This window comes from Rutidosis leptorrhynchoides, chromosome 4, assembly GCF_046630445.1.
Source record: "Rutidosis leptorrhynchoides isolate AG116_Rl617_1_P2 chromosome 4, CSIRO_AGI_Rlap_v1, whole genome shotgun sequence".
Classification (NCBI taxonomy): Eukaryota; Viridiplantae; Streptophyta; class Magnoliopsida; order Asterales; family Asteraceae; genus Rutidosis; species Rutidosis leptorrhynchoides.
In genome coordinates, this window is record NC_092336.1 from 605,735,524 (window position 1) to 605,756,583 (window position 21,060).

The following is a 21,060-nucleotide window of genomic DNA, read 5'->3' on the forward strand; positions in this document are numbered from 1 at the left end:
CGTCCCACCATTTTGGACGGCGTCCCAAACAACTGAGAGAAACTGGATCTTACACTGCTGGTGAGCGGTTTCCTTCCTCACAGCAGCATATGCTTCTTCTGCTGAGTCATACATGCTTTATTCGAGAAAACGTTGCATTCACAAAATCATCACCGTGTATCTTATTTTGACTGCATTATCAACGGATGTAGTATTGTAAACTATTAATTACGGTGATTGTCTATATGTAGAAATCATCAAACGTCAAAAACCTTGGAATTTGATGTTCAATTATGGTGTGCCTTTTCAAAAGAATGCAATGTTTGCAAAACGTATCATGTAGAGGTCAGTACCTCACTGTGAAATTGATGAATGATGTATTCGTCCAAAGAGATCTGGACGGATTGTCACATTACTACATTTAGTTATTTGCCTAATAGTTAATAAAATTTTTCACGTGAAAAATTAACAAGTATAGAAAAGTCAATATGGATTTACAAATTACGGAGTACTATGCAAAAATCAGTATCATGATAAAAAAGGTCCTTTATACAATTACAGAGCTTTTCAATTTTAAAAAAATAAAAATAAAGCATATACAGTAATAATAAGTAAATAAATAAAGTATACTACTCCATATAACAAATTCAGTTAATTAAACGCGTATTTGTAAAAGCAGATGAAATTACTCCGTAGTATGCAAGTTAAAAACTTGATTAATCCAACGGTAAAATAAGATATACTGCCTTCGTGTAACGTCCAACGTCTAACGGTAATATAATGCTCCGTAAGATTGTTGCTTAATTATAAAGCAGACCCCTAACCTTACAAATACAATCCAAACACCGTCCCTCGAAAATAAGAAAAAACCCTAATTTCAACCCTCCACCTACTACCTCTACAATCAAAACCCAAAACCCTAGGGGAATGATTTCCCGCCCTTTTACTCTCGTAATCTGCTACATCGCCGGTGCCGAATGGTCTCCCCTAAGCGATTTCTTTCCACCGTTGAGGGCACGCTATTAAGCTCCACTTCTCCTTCGCCTTCGCAGAAGATTCAAATCCTTCACACTATTCGCCTCTCCTGTATTTTTCCGGTACTAATATCCGTTGAATATGTATGATGTATGTATCTGTAATGATATGTCTTTTCTTTTTTATTTCTGATTTTATTCAACGAAGATATGAGTACTTTTAGCTTGCAAGTTTGATATGGATATTAATTAATCGTTTTAAAGAAATTGCTAACCAACATTCGGTGTTGCAAATGATGCGGATAGAGATATATAGATGTAGTTAGATCGAATAATATGTGTATCAAGAATGATCTGCTTTCTGTATCTTCATATTTGTCTTTTGCCATATGTGTGTCTCTTAGTTATGTTATAAACTGTTACAGGATTGCTGTTTTTTGAATAAAATAATGCCAAGAATGATATGCTTTCTTCATCTTTGTATTATATATGTCTTTTACTTTTTTTTAGGTATGTTGGAAACTGTCATATGATTGTTGTTTAACTATTGCGAATAATATGAAGAATGATCAGCCAAATCTATCCAGAAAAGAGTGAGCTCTGGACAAGGGGGCAAATCTTGATCGTGGATTGACATGTAAAAACTAATTTTAGTTGGTGTTTTTTTTACTGGAGAATAATACCAAGGTTTTTTTCAACACAAACTATAATTAACTTAATCCTTGTGTTTGCAATTCAAGGGGTGCATTTGTAGAAAGACGAGCAGTTGTTTGTAAGTAGAGACTAATACATGGTCACTGTCCTGTTTTATCACTATACGTTGCACGTGCAATCAAGCTGCTTAATAAAGTAGAACTTTATGCTCTTTCAGTTGATTTTCTTGTTTCTTTTGCTTCAATTGTTTATTTGTTTGTATCTTTCATTCTTTTAATGACATTAACTAACCTGGTGAGCTAATTAATTGATAAGGGAACCCCTCGTTATTCTTATTGTTGTAATTTCATTTGCAAGAACATAAGTTTTGATTGCTCGAGCGCTTCACTTTGAGGAAAAAGATGGTGCAGGGGACATCAGTGGCAGTACGGGCATTGTGGCAAAGCAGGTATATCTTTGGATTTAAACTACCTGACTTAAATTTCACATCCTTTTTAATTGTCTGAGTAACTTACCAACCTTTAACCTTGTTGCAGATCACATTTTACCTTTTTTTTCTCTTAAAATTTCTTTGATAACAGATGCTCTCAGTGTATCACCTGTCAAATGTCTATCTTGTCACAGGATGCTTCATTTAGGCACGAATTCCATGAAACTGTATGTTACATCTTCATCGGGATTGGTATGTAGATTGGTTTTGATAAACATTGAGTTGCAGTGACTAATAATTCTTCAGGAAGGTTCGATGTTCATTCATTTATATCATATATCATATTTGACTTGTAGTTCGTAAGGTTGCGTTTTAATCAACATTTTCTATTTATATCTAGCCACCGAAGCAGCCTTCTGACAGAGCGCAAGTTCAGTCAATGCAGAAACCCGTATAATCTCATTCAGCATCAAGTATCCTTGGTTGTGGTCCCTGTGATACTTAGTGCGGGTCCGTGTTTCTATAGCCTTTTGATTTATTCATGAAAAGATGCATTAAACATGGATGCAGAGTTTTGGATACATGCCAGAAAGAGTTGAAGGCCAGAATGCAGCTTTTGAATATCTTTGGATATAAGTAGACATCGCATGACATGCTCTATTACAATTAATGGGTAATGCACACTCTATTCAGTACTGACATTATTACAATTAAACTAACCATCCAGAATGTAGAAAATGTACTATAACCTTATATGTAACAGTACCTTTATGTGCTAGGCTGCCTGCCTTCCTTGGCTGCTTGACATGAACCCATTGATCTTGCAAAGTGGTTAAGTTCAAGTTTAAGCACTCACATAGATGTTTTCGTTGAAATTTTGTAGCGGATATACATGCATTGATCAGGTATTTACTCTTCTTTTTTCTCTTGTCAAACGGGAACTGATTTGTGAAAAAAAATATGTTTTTTGATGATTATGCATTAGTTCTTGCGTGAAGGATCAACATATTCTTGGGCCAATGTTTCATACTTTCATGTCGTGGTCTGAAATTCTCTTTTTTTGCTCCTACTTCTTTAGTGGGCTGAATAATTATAAGTTAGCTTTTTGTAATAAAAGAACTTTGTTGTGTTTGTTGGGTTTCCCACTTTATGACCACTTGTGACTGATTTTTTTCTCTTCTGTTATGCTTGGATAAGAATTTTCTTGGGCTATTCTAGATTCATGTTAGTGTATTATTATGTAATGATCCAGTTCCGTAATTGAAGATGGTAAGTTTAAGATTGCAGAGGGTAAAACAAATTAAGCAATTAGGGAGATATTTTCATTGAGGTTATTAGTAACAATTGTTAGACTTTCTGTGATGAGGTAATTATAAGAACTAAAAAGGAAGATTCATGTAATATATTTTCCGTCATTAGATGTTTTTGTTCGCAAATCATGTTTGTACTTGATATCTGTGAATATTCTTGAAAGGATGTTTCATGCAATTCATACATACTCCTGGGAAGACAAATAGAAAGACTTTACTTGGAGACTAAACAGCTTTCGGATAATCTAGAGAAACAGACTGGAAGCTGATTATTGCTGAACCATAAAATGAGAAGCCCAGGGTAGTTTAATAGACATTCGATTATCAGGTAATATACTCACTTAGAGGATGATTCTGGTAATTTGCTCTTCTTTTTTTTGCTCTTTTTTCTTTTGACAAAAGGGAACTGATTTGTGAAAAATATGGGTTCTGATGATGAGTTTCTGTTGTTCAGATTTAAGCAGTCAAACTTTAACTGCTGGTGACTGATCTTTTTTTCTTTTGTTCTTTTGCAGATAGGTCTAATTATTTTATGCTTGGATAAGAACATAACATTCTTGAACTTTTCTAAGTTCATCTTTCTGTATGATGTTGATTGTGTAGGCTGTGTCCGTGTTTGCAGATGGTTATATCTTCTTCATTTTTTTATGCAACTTACCTTACTCAGAATCCAGTTTTTGTTTTTGCAGATGGTAAAGCTTAAATTTGCAGAGGATAAAGGAAAAATTAAGCAATAAGAGATATTTTTGTTGAGGTAGTTGTAACATCTGTTGGAAATTTAATGACGAGGTAATTTTAAGCACTTAAAAGGGTGATTCATGATATACATTTTCTTTGTTTCTCGATCTTTTTGTTCGCAACTCATGTTTACAGCTTTCACATCTTCATACTTTCATCCTTCGCCCCAGTCATATATTTATTAAATGGGCTTATGATTCTGGGTTTTTAAAAATTTGTAGCCTAAGATTTCAACTTACTGGCTCATGTGTCAATGTAATTATGGATTGAAAAAAGTATAAATTTTTTATCTTGGTATTGGATTAAATGAGGTTTTATTATATATTCAGTTTTGATATCTGTTGTAGGGACTTTTTGTAGAAATATTTGACCGTTGATGCTTTTCAAGAAAATCTGTGTTTTGTGGTAAACCCGATCAAGGAAAAAAGACAACAAGTCAAACTTCGAGTAGAGGATGGTTTAGGCAGAATTTTCTAGTCTTATTAATGCAGGTTAGTACCTACTTAATTCTCTCTTTGTTCAGAGTCATTTTATGTTCTTTTGATGCGATGTGGTGTTTGTTGATTATGCATTAAGTTTTCGTGTGAAGATCAACGTATTCTTGGGTCAATGCAGGTCAATCAGTTTTTGCTCCTACTTCTTTAGTGGACTGAATTTCAAGTTAGCTTTCGCGTTATAAAATAACCATTTTCAGGCTTTTTTTTGTTAATTATTTCTTATATTTCTTCATAGGACTGTTGGGTTTCTCACTCTAGCGTATTATGTTGATTGTGTACTTGAATTCACTCCCAAGATGAGAAGCCTGAGTTAGTAAAAGATTATTTTCTGTTATTCTCTCTAAACTTCAAATTGGGAGGCTAAAGCTGATTTTCTTCAATTGGAGATCACAGACTAAAATACTACGGAGTTTAAAGGTATGTGTTTTTTTTTTTCATTTTACATTGTGGTTTACTTAAGTTTATGCTATATATCTGTCACTGACGAGCTAAAATATAGTTCTGTGCTTAAGGAATCCGTAGTTGTGTCCTCATACACATGACTTTTTTTTTTTTTTTTTGAAAAGCAAACTCACACACTCGTTAACACGAATATTTACAACCACGAATATGTCCCAAGTGGGACTTGAACCCTCAACCTCTTGGTTGGAGGGCCACCACAATACCGCTCGGCCAAAGGCCCTTTGGTCACATGACTTTAAGTTTAAAGGAAATTGGGGCATGGTTTGGGATTGTGCAACTTTAATATGACCATCAAACATGTTATTGTCATTCATAAACAACTTCATGAATGACCTATTAATCGTTCAGATTATGAACATTTAGCGCTTAATTATTCAGTTTTATCAAACACACCCTGAGAGAAAAGGAGACGAGGCTAAAAAGACAGATTTACCCTCACAAGCAAGGTACATGTCAAGACTTGACGAATTGTTTTAACGGAGGTTAGTTAGAAGGACTACCTACATAACATTTGTAAAATAAAAGGATCAAGTTTGGAAAAAAAAGACAGATACAATGCATGCAAAATAGTGTAAAACCACGTGACCAATTAAGTAAAAAAGTCTTTAACTTGTCCATATTGAAATCCCTAATAAGAGTTTTACGTTTTTTTAAGGAAAAAAACAAAAACAAAAACTATATAACACATCTTATTTTCGGACAGAGAGAAGGACAAAACGGGATACAAATACTCAAAAGACATGACGAGGCTTGAGGGCAATAAGACCTTTATTAACGCAGCGTTATGGCTCCGAAATCATCACCATCACGCCATTATGGCGCCACAGTGCGGTGTGATGGGCTGCAAAATTCGTCGGCGCGATGGCCACATCACGGGAAGGAAAAATGGCGTGAGGATGACTTCGACCAATCCTATGATGCCATGTACCTGATCTGTTTTCATATTAGATTATAAATCAAAAATATCGAAGTTTAATTGCAGAAGAAGATGAGATCTTTGGTTTTTCAAATCTACATTCATTCGATGAAGAAGAAGTCTGAAGAGGTTATAAATTAAAAGAAAACTACACTTTAAGTCCATATACTTGTAGCGAGTTTACAAAATAATCACATAACTTACCAAATATACCATTTGAACCTTTAGAAAATATAATACTCCGTATAAATATAAACTAAATAATAACAAATCAAAATAAGCTATTTAAACCTTTAGGGACCAATTATTATATATGTATTATTAATTTAAATTATTATATGTATTATTTTTATAAAAAATCAAACAAGTAAAAATATAACTCAAATAAAAATGAAAAAGAAAATAAAAATGTGGGACAAATTACCCAATCACACAACCATCACGCCATACCATTACAAATTTCATCACGCTATCACTTTTGCCAAATCACTACTATACCACACAAATTAAAACAACCCCATCACCCCGTCACCATTAATAATGGTCTAAACTACTATCCAAGCAAAACATACGTTAATTCGACAAGCCGGCAAACATTTAACAAAAGCTTAATTAGGAGGGAAAATTGTTGAATAACTATTCAATCTAAGCAGCTTCAATAACTATTCGTGAGAGTAAAGTTGAAGTTTGAGCAAGAAGTCTGCCTACGTAGCAATGAAGAACTAAACCCCAAACTCGAATTCTCTAAATTGAACTCCAGAAAGTTATCCTCAAACTGAAACGTCCCAATCACGATCTCATGTTCTGGTGTCACACCACCATCAACAAACGCTAAACACGCCACGTCACGTGTCACTTGCTTCATGGAGTTAGCCGTGGATACACTACTAGAATATGGACCTTTTGTGACGAGACTTTTTGGGAGGACACTAATGTCCTCACAGAAAGGCAGCTAGATGACAAAAATATGAGCTGAAGTTGATTTTTTAGTTTGACTAACACAATAGTGAGGACTTGTCGTCACAATAGGTGTTATTTATTTTATTTTTGATTTTCTTTTTCTAGTCAAAGAAGAAAAATTAAAGAAACGTTGAATATTTTTTTTGACCAGATCTATTGCAAGGACATGTTCTCACAATAGATAATTAATAAATCAATTATAATTAAAACGAATTATATTTAAATGTTCAGTTTCCTCAAAAATAAACAAATAAAAGCTGGGAACCTATCGAGAGGACTTGTTCTCACAATCGGTAACTAACCTTTTTAAAATAATCTGTTTTTATTAAAACGAATTAAATTTAAATTTTCAGTTCCCTCTAAATTAAAATAAAAACCCGCGCAACCTATTGCGAGAACGTGTCCTCACAATAGGAAATTAAATTCATTTTCTTAATACTTTTTGTTAAAACTAATTATATTAGCGTATGCATGTATAATGTATGTATGTATATATTAAAGTATTGCTAGTACTTGTTCTCAAAGTAGGTAATTAAAAATTTTAAGTATATTTTTATTAAAATTATTATATTTGATCTTTGATAGATTTTTTGTTAACCTTTTTAATAATTTTAATAAATGTATGTATATGTAAATATGTATATGAATATTTGTATATGCAATCATGTATAATGATGTATTTATGCATGTACGTATATATGTGTTTGTAAAATGAATGTCATATACAACATCTATAATGAATATATGTATATGTAAGTATGTTTTTAAGTATTAATGTATTAATACATTATACATTAATACATGTATAATGTATTAATGTGTGTATATATTTATGTAACTCTGTCTATAGTATATATGTGTGTAAGTATATATGTATGCATGTGTATATCATATTTATGTTTGTATATGTAAGTATGTATGTATGTATAATGTTTGTATGCGTATATATGTATCTATGATGTATATGCATAATGTCATATACATTACGGTTGTATAATAAATGAATGAGTGTGTATATATGTGTTTGTATAATGAATGTTATATACAATATCTATAATGAATGTATGTATATGTAACTACGTTTGTAAGTACAGTGTATGAATGTGTCTATGTATATATAGCTCGGTATACAGTATATGTATATATATATATATATATATATATATGAATGTATGTGTGTATAATGTATTTATGTTTATATATGTAAGTATGTATGTATATATACAAGATAATTAATATTGTATGTATGTATGTATACAAGAAAATTAATACTGTATGCTTGTAGATGTATACAAGACAATTAAGTATATATGTATTTGTGGTGGCAGAATTTAAGGTTGTCCAATGAGCCTTAAGGTCATTTGATGATCCTAAAGGTCGTCCCATGAGCCTTTAGGTCGTCCAATGAGCCTAAAGGTCGGTCGGTAAGCCATACGCTTATCCGATAAGCCATACTCTCATTCGATAAGCCATACGCTCGTCCCATAAGCCATACGCTCGCCCGATAAACCTTAACCTCGTCCGATAAGCCTTAAGGTGGTCCGATAAGCCTTAAGATTGTCCGATAAGCCTTAAGGTTGTCCGATAAGCCTTAAGGTCGTCCGATGAGCCTTTAGGTCATCCTATACCCATAGCTCGTCCGATAAGCTTTTGGCTCCTCCGATAAGCCTTAGGCTTGTCCGCTAAGCCTTAGGCTTGTCCGATAAGCATTACGCTATTCTGATAAGTCTTACGCTCATCCGATTAGCCATAAGCTTATCTGATAAGCCTTACGCGTGTCTGATAAGTCTTAAGGTCACATGAGAAGCCATAATGTCGTTCTGATAAGCCCTAAGGTCGTCCGATGAGCCTAAAGGTTATCCGATAAGTCTTCAGATCATCTTATACCCATAAGCTTGTCCAATAAGATTTTGGTTCTCCGATAAGCCTTAGACTCCTCCAATAGGCTTAGGCTCGCCCGATAAGTCTTAGGCTCGTCTGACAAACCATACATTCATCCGATGAGTCTTAAGCTCGTACGATAAGCCTTAAGGTTGTCCGATGAGCCTTAAGGTCATCTGATGAGCCTTAAGGTCGTTCGATGAGCCTTTAGGTCGTCCTATACCCATAAGCTCGCCCGATAAGCTTTTGGCTCCACCGATAAGCCTTAGGATCATTTGATAAGCCTTAGGCTTGTCCGAAAAGCCATATGCTGGTGTGATAAGTCTTACGCTCGTCTGATAAAACTTAAGCTCTGTTAATAAGCCTTACACTAGTCCGATAAGCCTTAAGATCGCCTGATAAGCCATAATGTCGTCTGATAAGCCTTAAGGTCATCTGATGAGCCTAAAGGTTGTCCGATAAGCCTTCAGATCATCCTATACCTATAAGCTCATCCGATAAGATTTTGGTTCTTCGATAAGCCTTTGACTCCTTCGATAGACCTTATACTCGTCCGTTAAGCCTTAGGCTCGTCCGATAAACCATACATTCAGCCGCTGAGCCTTGAGGTTATACGATAAGCCTTATGGTCGTCCGATGAGCCTTAAGGTTGTCCGATGAGCCTTTAGGTCATCCGATGAGGCTAAAGGTCATCCGATAATCCATACACTAGTCCAATGATCAATACGCTCCTTCGATGAGCCATACACTCGTCCCATAAGCCATACGCTCACCCAATAAGCCTTAACCTCGTCCGATAAGCCTTAAGGTAGTCTGAAAAAAATTAAAAAATATAAAAATACCATATTGTGAGGACATGTCCTCGCAATAGGTAATATATAAAAACTAAATACTAGGATTTTTTTCATTTTGGTGGGAACCGAAAAAATCAAACTTAGAAAAATATATTTAAAAAATAATAATTATAGCCTATTGTGAGGACATGTCCTCCCAATAGAAGTCTTAAAAAATTAAATACTCATTTTTTTCATTTTGGTGGGAACTGAAAAAATCAAACTTAAAAAGTCAGATTAAAAAAATTAATTTATATCATATTGTGAGGACATGTCCTCTCAATAGGTGTCCTCGCAATAGGTTACCTTAAAAATCAAACATCTTTACATTTTCTTCACTTTTCATCATCAAACCCCACCCCAACCCACTCCGTAAAATTACGAAGATAAACCTCCAAAATCATTCATCTTTTCACCAAAAATCACGAATAAGAGCTTAATCTCAAACCCTTTCGATCCCTAATCTATTATATCCATTCATTTCACGTTTCAATCCACAAAATTTGAGGTAATCGTCATTTTTCCTTTACTTTATGTAGTTAAGGTTTTAGTTAAAATCTTGCTAGTTTCTTTGATAAACCGAATAATCTTTGTTGCTACATATGCTCTATATGATTGTAAATGCATTGTATGAAAGCTATTCGCTTGATTTTATATGAATTAGCAAGAATGATTCGGTCAAATTTTGTAGACTTTTGTTTTTGGTTGAAATTTTTCATATTTTGAATAAAGTGGTTTGTTTGATGATAGTTTAATTATTATGAGAAGCTTTGAAATGTTAATCATAAGAAGTGCTTGTATTAAGTATTAATATTGAAAGTTGATTTTTTGTTGATTGTTGATTTTGACCATTAAAATTGTTTAACTAGTTGGTGACTAAACTTACTTTAAGCACTACAACATATTTAGGATCTTGTTGTGTTGATTGAGCTTTAGTTTAACAAGATTATGTTTATATTGTAAAAATTAAAGTAGGTTTCTAATTAGTTAGTTTCTAGGAGCGTATGGCTAAAACAAATGGTAAGTTAGCTAGTTAGTAATCAACTAATGAATTGAGTGTAGTTTATATCACTTAGAAAACAGCATGTATCATTTATTTATATGTTGGTTGTACGTATGTATTATATGTATTATTTAATATTTTTGATTTATGTTGTTTGGATCACCTGGCTTAGAGTTTGTTTACTTGTATTTTAATTTTTTATGTACCACTAGGATATCATGGAGGTAATGAGGTGATCCCTTATAGTCACGTTCAAATCATCATTTAAGGTATGCATGTAGCACAAGAATATCATGAATTGATTATCATTAACATTTGTTGTTGAAAATTTTCATTATGTCATTCAGGTTTCGCAGCTACTAGGTCGGCCCATTATGTTTGTAAGTAATAAAGTATCTCTTCGTTGTATTTAAGTATGTATGTATGTATGTATGTAAATATGTATTTAACATTGAGTATTTTTTGTGTTTTTAACTGCACTCGGAGCGAGGATGATGTCGAGGATGAGTCGAATTGAACATCATACCATTCTCGATTCTTCATATATGTTTCCGTCCTCATTGATGGTCGGTTCAATCAATACACGCGATATGGTACACGCGATATGGGACTATCCTGTTGAAGGGAGTGACTCAACTACAAGACGCAAGTAATTCTTTTAACTTAGAACGTAAAATATAATAAAAGGTCCTCATTGTATATGTATATTACTTATAGATATTTATACCTACATAGGTAAAGTCAGTGCTTAGGAAAATTAGTACCGTCAAGAGAAGAAATGTGATACTCCGTAAAATGGCGAAGGCATTGAAGGCACAATGACGAGGACTAGAAAGTTTAATGTATTATTCCGAGGTTGTTATTTTGTTTTAACTTTTAGTTTTCGAATTAGAAGTTTTAAACTTGTAATTTTTAACATGAAAAAATATATATTGTATTTATTGATATATAACGTTATTTATTTGGTTGTTGATATTGACGATATTGATGTTTTTAATATTGTATTGTTGATAATCTGGAAATCATGAAACTGGGAAAACGACCCGACAAACTGGGATATAAGCTGCAAATACAGCAGCTTTCTGATTTATTTACAGCTTACCTATTGTGAGGACACGTCCTGACAATAGGAATATTGCGAGGACACGATTTCCATTTGAAAAAACAAATTAATCAACCTATTGTGAGGACATGTTCTCACAAATTTTTTTTTGTATTAATGTAATTATGTTTGTATATGTAAGTATGTATGTATTTATGTTTGTATTTATGTATTTTCGTAGATGACGATTTTTTTAATTATTTATCTATCGTGAGGACATTGTCCTCACAATAGGTATTTAACGTTTCATTTTCATTTTTCTTTTAAAAATGTTATAGCGTGAACATCGTCATCACAATTGACCTATTGCGTCGGGCCTATAGCGAGGACTCTATTGTGAGGACAAGTTCTCACAATAAACCTATTGTGAGGACTTTTGCACCTATTGTGAGGACTTTTGTCCTCCCTAAAGGGTCATATTCTTGTAGTGATATAGTCCACTTGTTCCCATTCGAAAGAATCAAATCAATATCAGGAACGAGCCTTAAAATCATTCGAGTAATCGTACTATAACAAACAGAAAAAAGTGGTACTGGATTCGCAGGAGGAATTCCTATTGTATAGAACGAAAAAACCCTAACTACTTGATTGTATATATTGGTTCTAAGAAGTGTATAAGGCTCGATTGTACTAAGCTTTGTAGTGATATTAGTAGGTAGACCGATAGATCTTCGTCTAATTACAATGCTTTTGAGACCGATAAAGTATCCAAAAGAATCTGGATGCTTTAGTAACGGAGTATACGAAAGATAACTTCTTAGATCAACGTCCGATTGAGGAAGAAGATAATAAGGACCAGATCCGAAAAACAGAACCCCGCGAGAGGACAAAGTGCTAGGCAAACATAAAGCTAACGATCTTTTAAGCGGTTGATATAAATACGCTGGTAACGCGCAAGGTGAGGACGAAAAGGCCATGACACCGTTAATGTTTTTAGGGAATGATGCAAATGTTGAAGAAGGAGCACATGCGGCGTTAGGGTTTGCACCATATGCGCCAGTGAAAACATTTCTACCGTTACTTGTATAGACCGTGAAATCATCGTAGTTTAGTAGGGCTTGAGTACATGATGTTGTGATCGGGCTGACCACGTTGACTGGACACGTGCAGTATCCCCAACCAGGTAACGTTGAAGCGTTGTTCGCCGGTGGACAAGAAGGTAAGTTTGGATACGAGTAAGTTGTTCGAACATCGGTGCACTGGTATTCTTCACAAGAAACCGGATAGGTGCAAAGTGTGTTGTTAGGACAACTTCCGGGGTACGGGTTCCATTGAAGGATGCAGTCGTGCCATATGAATGGCGCATCGATGTCTATAAGGAAGTTTGCGTGCAAGTATTGCATGTTTACGTATGTTGTCATGATTTCAACGCTATAGAGTGGCTTAGCGGCATCGGTATGTTTGGTAACAGGAGCTACGATGGAAGTGTATGGTGGAACATAAGCTGCTTTAGCTTCATGTTTATGAGAGATGAAGCTGGCTAGAATGATAACAAGTAGTTGTAGAAAAAAATGCATTTGAAAGTTTCTGGGATTTGTTATTTTTTGTTTCTGTTCAAAACTTCAAATGGATTTAAATAGAACTCTAGAATAGATTTTGTTTTTTCATGCTAATCCTTGTACAGAAAATGCCAATTTAGCATTGGTGGTACAATTTAAATAATTAAATGGTACTCCGTATTTAATTATAGAGTAACGGATGCTGTATTTGGGTATGGGCCGTTGTTAGAGGCCCACATCAACCATTGGCGTTGACATAATCATACGCTATAAATTAAGAAATTTGAAGATGGTCACGCCCAGTGGCGGATCCAGAAAATTTTTTCACCGGGGGCGAAATTTTTTTTCTAAAACGTAGAGATTTTTTTGGCAAAATATAGAGTTTTTTGAGCAAAATTTAGAGATTTTTTGTCAAAATACGAAGGTTTTGGGGCAAAATATGGAGGTTTTGGGACAAAATATGAAGGGTTTGGGACAAAAAAAAAAAAATTTCCACCGGGGGCAAAATCGAAAAACCGAAAAAATTTACACTAAAAATTGCAAATCCAACGGGGGTGGCCGACCCACCCTGAACCTTCATTGGTCCGCCCCTGGTCATGCCATGTGAATCCACGGACTTGGAGTTACCATAAAGTCGTCGATGAGAGAGATGCATGAAATGGTTTCTGTTAGAGCATTCCCACTAAGGATACAATGGATGGGATATAAATTTGTCTTCCAAACACGTCCAAAGTGTTATCAAATAAAGTTCAAAATTTTTAAATGGTCCACAATTCTAAAAGATTTATAACAATTTTAGTTTTTTATGTAGTGACGGAATATTATTTTATTGAGAGAAATATTTTAAATTGTAATTAACTATTTTAGAAATAATGGGTTTATAATTATTAGTTTATATGTATGAAAAAATTAACGTTTATAAAAGTTCTTTTTTATGTATCATATAGCGCCTCTAGAATTATAGGACGACCCTGATCGGATATCAATCGGGTGACCTCATATCCGTATTTATATATGTTTCAATTTTTAAATTAATGCCATAATCGTATTCAGTTAAATATAATTCATTTATTTATATTCGTCGGATTAAACGGATTAATGAATATCTGTTAATATTCCTAAAATAGTTAAAATAGTTCTATTATGAAATGAAATTATGAAAGTATTTTAAATAAATATAATATCATAAAATACATATACAAAGACGTGTAATCATCATCGTGAACTGAACAAAATATATTACAATTGTAAGTAATTGTACGTTTTACAAATGTTACGTGTAACCTCTATTCAAAAGGTGTATGATTGGTAATGACACTACGACCCTCTATTTTCTTTGAAAAATCACTAGACCCACTTCGAAAGAGCGATGATTGAAAATTACCTCAAACATGTCTCACACGTGTGACAAGAGCAACCTTCATCCCATTGTCACGTAAGTCGTAAATTCTTACATATTCTCGTGACCAGATTTTTGTTAGGTCTGTCACATTAATCAACATATTTAGTTCAGAAAAGTACAATCAAAATCCCTCTATCAAACGGCCGTTAAAAAAGTCCGTCAAACCTTAACATGTACAATGCATGCGAGGATATATTTATCTTTTTATCTACCGCCCATCTTCATCTTCACTAAATCAACATCAATTAAAATCCAAAAACTAAACTAAATTAAAATTCAACCTACCGAAAGTGAAAAAAATCAACACCATCTTCATCTTCACTGAATCAACACCGATCAGAAAACAATAATTATTCTCATCTTCTCCAAATTTTTCACTTTTATTAGATTGAATTTTAATTTAGTTTATAGTTGTAGGGTTTTAATTGGTGTTGATTTGGTGAAGATGAAGATGTGCGGTAGATAAAAAGACGAATTTACCTTCACATGCAATGCACATGTCAAGATTTACCGACGGTTTGACAGAGGGACTCTGATTGCATTTTTTAAAAAATCAAGGGATGTAAATGTCAAAAACTTAAGGGACTCTGATTATAAAACGGTGAATAGTATAAACAATGGATGAACGCAGAAAAAAATCTCTCATATCACAACTAAAATTTTCTTAAAAAATTACTCTTTCACCGTAACACTTATTTAAAAATCACGTAATCACGTAATAGTAAAAAACCCAACAAAATGCCATCTCACCACCGTGCACGATATCACGACGAGTACAATGGGCATCATTGTAGGGTGTGTCATGATTGAGAAGGCGGGACAATAAAAGTATTTTTACAGGGACGTAACATTTTTTTTACATCGATTGCGATCACCTGAGGGGGACTAAACCACTCGTTGCGATCATCTCCCGTTTTGACTATGCCGATTCAGCAATAATAACCCCGCCCCCATCGTTGTCCGGGACGAAACCTTGAAACCGATCCAAGGGCTCGGCCAAGTAAAAACCCCTCCCCTTACCCACCCACCCCCCCAAAACGATATGAGAAATGTGTTATGGATGGTACTTCATGGCAGGGATGAAATTGTGTTTTTAATATGTAGTCAACGAGGGTCGAACTCCTGACCTCCCTTAAAGGCGGCATGCCACCAACCGTTGAACCACATCACAACTTCACATGGCCGTAACATTTATTTCTTTTCTTTCTTTCATAAAGAGTTTATTTTAATTTAATTCAACAAACACATCAAATTTATACAATTTAGTACGGATTAGTGTTTATGTTCATAACTCTAATTCTCATAAGATTCCCACACTCCCATCCCAGCTGTTAGGATCATCCAGGAGGGACTTAATCACCCACGCGTTTATCTCCTACACAGTAATACCCGCCCCAACTGCGTGCCCATGAGGAAACCGCACCAATCCCATACGGGGGGCACGGACGGTAAAACCCTCCTCCCCTTTACCCCCAACGCTATATGAGAAAGGTGTCATGGGTGGAACTTCATGACAGGGATGAAATTGTGTGTTAATATGTAGTCAACGGGGATCGTACTCCTGACCTCCCCTATAGGAGGCAAACCACCAACATCCATTATCCATTACAAGTGCTCGATTAAAATAGTCTTATAATCCTGTTTTTTTCAAAAAATAAAAAATAATAATAATAACTAACTATATGCCATATGCCGACCACTAATTGCTCGTGAATTGTTGTACGGCTATACCTATCGAGCTTAACATCCCAATTAGTATTGTAGTATTGTACTACGGTAAATCATTTGATGATTTATACTTAATCTTTAATCCTTTGAGTTGATTCTACGTACAATAGCGTATCTAAATGTCTTTGACCGTTATGGATTTGAGACTAATTAAAGTATTACTCCCAAAGAAAGTTAATTAGATGTAGTATTAGATGTAGTATTAGATGTAGTATTAATTATTAACGTGGCCAAGTTGCAGGGTTGAAGAGTTAAGACTCATACTCTTAATCTTTTTTTTTTTTAACGGCTATGTCGATATTGAATGCTCTCATTTGTTACTCACACACGCGTTAAGAGGAAACTCAATTCGTTACGATGTTGGCAGTATCATCGAAGGTTAGGGATACCCCTTAGAGACATTCCCAAATTGCATTTATGTCGGCGGTACCATCAAATGTTGGAACTCCCTGCTTGGTGTCAGAATCGAACCTAGGTTGACAGTCTTTCAAGTTGGATCTTACCCCCGTACCACTGAAGACTCATACTCTTAATCATTTCTTCTTCTTTTTTTCTTTCTTTTTAACATCGGTTAGATAGTCATTGACGGGTCCACTAGAAGTAGAGTCACTCACCTGATCATATCTTTGTCATGTGTCGAAAGGGAACTATGGGACCTGCAACCAGAAGGTGACGTGACCAACTGCGAATGTAACGACCCTGGATTTTTCAACGTTTATTTATTAATAATTATTATTATTATTACGTGTGATTAAACGAATGTATGTTATTACATTTACATGTTGCCATGATTGCCCGTACTTGATTTTAATTGCCCGAAAGTCTTTGTGACACACGAAACTTACACAAATAATATTTTCAAGTATTATTTACATTCATGATTAGTTTTATTAATCATTTTAATTAACTATGGTTATTAGTTAGTTACTTGGGCTTTATTTGGACTTATTTGTTAATTAATTGAACTTGGGCTTTGATTAATGTTATGGACTCTTGAACATGGGCTTATAAGCCCACCCTACCCATTTATATGGATTAAGTAGCCCATCATCACTTGTAAGTATTACTTGTAAATGGAAACTAGTTAGTTAAGAACAATTGGAATCTAGTTAACATATAATCCCCATGTAAACCCATCTTTTATCCACACTTTTAAGACTTTACATGCTAGTAACCATCAAACATTTCCCTCCCCCTTCTTGATCCCTAAACCGTCGGTTGAGCAAGCATATGGGGAGAGTTTGGTTTTCATTTTTCATTACTTACTCACTCATATTTTCTCTCATTCAAACACACACACAAAAACACTTCCAACATTCTCTCATTCTCTCTCAAATTGTAAGCAACTTGAACAATTTCTTCATCCTTTTCTTTTGTCTAAAAACCGAACCTAATACATCTCATCATCATCAATACTTGTTCTTGTTTAATGTTTGATTACTTGTAGTTACTAGTTGTTGTTACTTACTTACATATACAAGAATCAAACTCATTAGTTTCATTCTTCTTTTATCTTGTAATTTCAAGAACACACAAGAACTAAACTTACTAGTTTATGTTCTACATATGTTGCTTCAAAAGATTTTAAGTTCATGGTTGTAAATCATACTTGAAGTTCATGAAGTAAACTTTAAAGTTTACTTTCTAAAGATCAAGACTTAGGCTTGAATCTTTAAAGTATGGACAACCTTGAACTAACTACTTGTTTACTTAGTTTATTTCTTTACATTATGCACTTTAATTTCATGTTTGTTGGTTGTTATTGGTCAAATGTTACTAGTTAACTTTGATCTCATTAATCTTGAACTAAAGTTAACTTTAAAAGTTCAAGAACATGTAAGTAAACTTTCTATTATTATAACTTGGTACACTTATGTTAGATCTACACTTTTGAGTCTTGGATCTTCAAGATCAAACTAAGAACTATGTTCTACAACTTAAGATCTTGATTTTATAAGTTTATTTTCAAATTGTAACTTAATAATACTTTTACATTTCATATATATGTTGAATCTAAGACTTTGATGTAACTTTGGTTCATCAAAACACTTGCAACACTTAAGTGAGTTGTGCTTCATGTCTTAGACTTACACTTGGGTTATGATGGTCAAACCTTGGTGAAAATGATGCAAACACATCAACGAGTTGTACACTTGAAGCTATATGCATCAAGGATGAGAACCGTGATAAGCATCGAGCACCAAGACCACCGGAACCCACTATTTTTCTGTTTTCTGTCTTCTGCCTACTGTTTTCTGGGTTCTGTAACAGACCAGTACATCTGGGCTACTGTAACCTTGATTTTCAGATAGATCTTTTCGAGTAGATAATTTTTCATATAGGACTCGTCTTAATCCGAGTTACGGTTTAGGATTTATGGCCCTCCGATCGTCACTATGTCCTTTTAATGTTGTGCAGAAATTTCTGACCTACTCGCACTTAGACCGTCGCCACAGTCAAACGAAGACGTGTTTGCTTCTGTAAATTTTACCACACTTAAAGGGCTCATATACGGAGCCATGGCCACTGGTCTCACCTTAATTCAGTAAGGATAGAGGTCGTGGTGACTGATCGAAGTCAGCTTTTGTTTTAAACTACTTTCATGAACGAAATTTACTTTACGCCTTTTGTTTGATGATGAATGATGATGACCCTTAAGACCTTATTTACATACTTTTAAACCTATTCGGACGATTTACTGACTTAGTACTATTTGAATTAGGTTGAGGACCCGTTTGGACAACCTTCATTACTTGCTTACTTTCCGAGTCATACTTTACCGCTACTTTATCATTGTGAGTTATAGCATTCCCTTTTTACTTTAACTTATTTTGGGAACTGAGAATACATGCGAATTTTATGTTTTACATACTAGGCACGAGTACTTAAACTTATATATGTGTGGGTTATACAACGGCATAAACATTCTCTTTAGCTCGGTAACGTTTAATCATTGGTTTTTGAACCGTGAACGCGAATCTTAGATATGGATCCATAGGGTTTGACATCCCCACTCGAGCTAGTAGCGCTATCATTTAATGAGTGTTTAATACTTCATAAACATACGCAATTGCCAAGTGTACTTTCAGGGGGTATAAACGTTAAGTTAGTTACCAAGTGCCCACGGTTAACATATACTTTATCATACTGTTTTGAAACGCTCTTCGTAGCACTGAAATCTCGTGGCCTACCTTACATACTGTTATACTTAAACTATAGCTCACCAACCTTTGTGTTGACGTTTTTAAGCATGTTTTTCTCAAGTGCTTAAGGTTATTTGCTTCCGCTGTCGTGCTAGTCTTGCCGTAGACACCCGCTGCTCTAGTGTTATCACCGCATGAACCGTTTATCTTGCATTCAAACTTTAATACATTTGAAACTATGTTTTGTAACGACCTAAGGGTCACATACATTTATTCATGCTTGCTATTCGTAGAAGCATACTGTTGGTGTAAAACAATTGACGTCGGTTATGACGTCATCTTTTATCGTGAATGCAACTTCTTTTATTACAGCATATAGTACTTAACCTTGTAATGATCCTGTTGTTGATGATTCGTACACGATGGTTTTGTACGGGGCATCACATTTGGTATCAGAGCATTGGTTGTAGGGAATTAGGATGCATTAGTGAGTCTAAGACCGACCCGAGTAGGATTCACTAATAGGACTAATCTACAACTTGCTAGTTTACTTGTTTCCGCTGACTTATGGCATGCTGCTGCTTACTTTTACTGCTATATACCGTATGCTACTTGTAGCGACCCCGACAAATCGTCAAGTGACGGCGTCGGCTACGTGGGTCCCATTACCTGATTATAAGTCTTTAAGATAACGTTTGACCAAAATATGTCGCCTTCATTTCAAAATAAAGATTGTTTCAAAGTTTACAAGAATTGTTCAACCAAAAGTTAAGTTACAACGTTATAAGTACGATTGAAATCTAGGCGACACGGTTTAAAGTAAAGTCAAAAGACGCTCCATGAAATGCATGTATACTCGACATCGGATGCAAGTATCAAATAGTAAGCGGAAGCATGTTTCACATATCGTGCAAGACCTGAGAAAAACATAGAAATCTGTCAACGAAAACGTTGGTGAAATCATAGGTTTAAGTAAGTAGTGAGTAAAAGTAAAGTAAGCCGAACCACAAGGTTTGCAAAGTTGAAATAATAGTAATACATTCTAAAAGTTAATATTCACGAGCACCCAATTATCAAAGCTTAACATTCCGTCCGTTGAATACCCCATAAATTAGTGCTAGAACTACACTGTTCCCGAAAATATATTTCATCCGTAGACGGTAGCGAACCGTCAAAGATGAGGGTTGTCAAACCCATATGGCCATATAACATAAGTTCTCGCTTACACCATCTGATGTAACTAATGATAATCGGATTGAGGATTTCTGTTCTAAACTCGTATGTAGAATGTTTGTTTTCCCGTTCTTGTGTTCGCTTAGTTCAAAAGAATCGTTTATGTTTTCTCATCCCAAAAGTAAGTTCGAAAGAGTAAAAAGTGGGACTATGATCTCACCTTGAGTGCAAGAGTTAATAAAGTACTTCGACAAGTAAACGCGTGCAAAGACAAAGCTAGTCTTGACCTAAACATATAGGTTGTATCAATAACGGTAAACACAAACGGTCAAAGATGTTCAATTAGTCCTATGGCTCGTTACGACTCGATTAATAT

At 34.6% G+C, this 21,060-nt stretch overlaps 1 protein-coding gene and 1 long non-coding RNA gene across 8 annotated transcripts; one reads left to right on the plus strand and one right to left on the minus strand.

The window, feature by feature from the left end:
- Positions 1-879: 879 nt before the first annotated feature.
- LOC139903996 (uncharacterized) lies at positions 880-13,309 on the plus strand. 7 transcript variants are annotated; one of them, XR_011778617.1, is made up of 9 exons: positions 880-1,076; positions 1,464-2,055; positions 2,232-2,347; positions 2,438-2,710; positions 2,817-3,675; positions 3,863-4,136; positions 4,433-4,576; positions 4,701-4,999; positions 12,677-13,309. It is a non-coding gene; the product is annotated as an uncharacterized lncRNA (long non-coding RNA). The 7 variants fall into 7 exon arrangements; XR_011778621.1 differs by having other exon boundaries at positions 4,446-4,576; XR_011778618.1 differs by having other exon boundaries at positions 1,464-1,802; positions 1,973-2,055; positions 4,433-4,999.
- LOC139903995 (probable aspartic proteinase GIP2) lies at positions 6,616-13,256 on the minus strand. Its single transcript, XM_071885930.1, has 2 exons — positions 12,175-13,256; positions 6,616-6,844 (listed from the first exon to the last, which is right to left on the minus strand). The coding sequence occupies exons 1-2, from the start codon at positions 13,254-13,256 to the stop codon at positions 6,616-6,618; spliced, it is 1,311 nt and encodes a 436-aa protein (XP_071742031.1).
- Positions 13,310-21,060: the final 7,751 nt, after the last annotated feature.

Bases quoted from the DNA above. Each gene is read 5' to 3' on its own strand.
- LOC139903995 (XM_071885930.1), bottom strand. From the start codon at position 13,256: ATGCATTTTTTTCTACAACTACTTGTTATCATTCTAGCCAGCTTCATC. The intron at 6,845-12,174 runs TATATCACTACA...ATATTCTAGTAG, and splicing joins TCGAATGGGAACAAGTGGAC to TGTATCCACGGCTAACTCCA.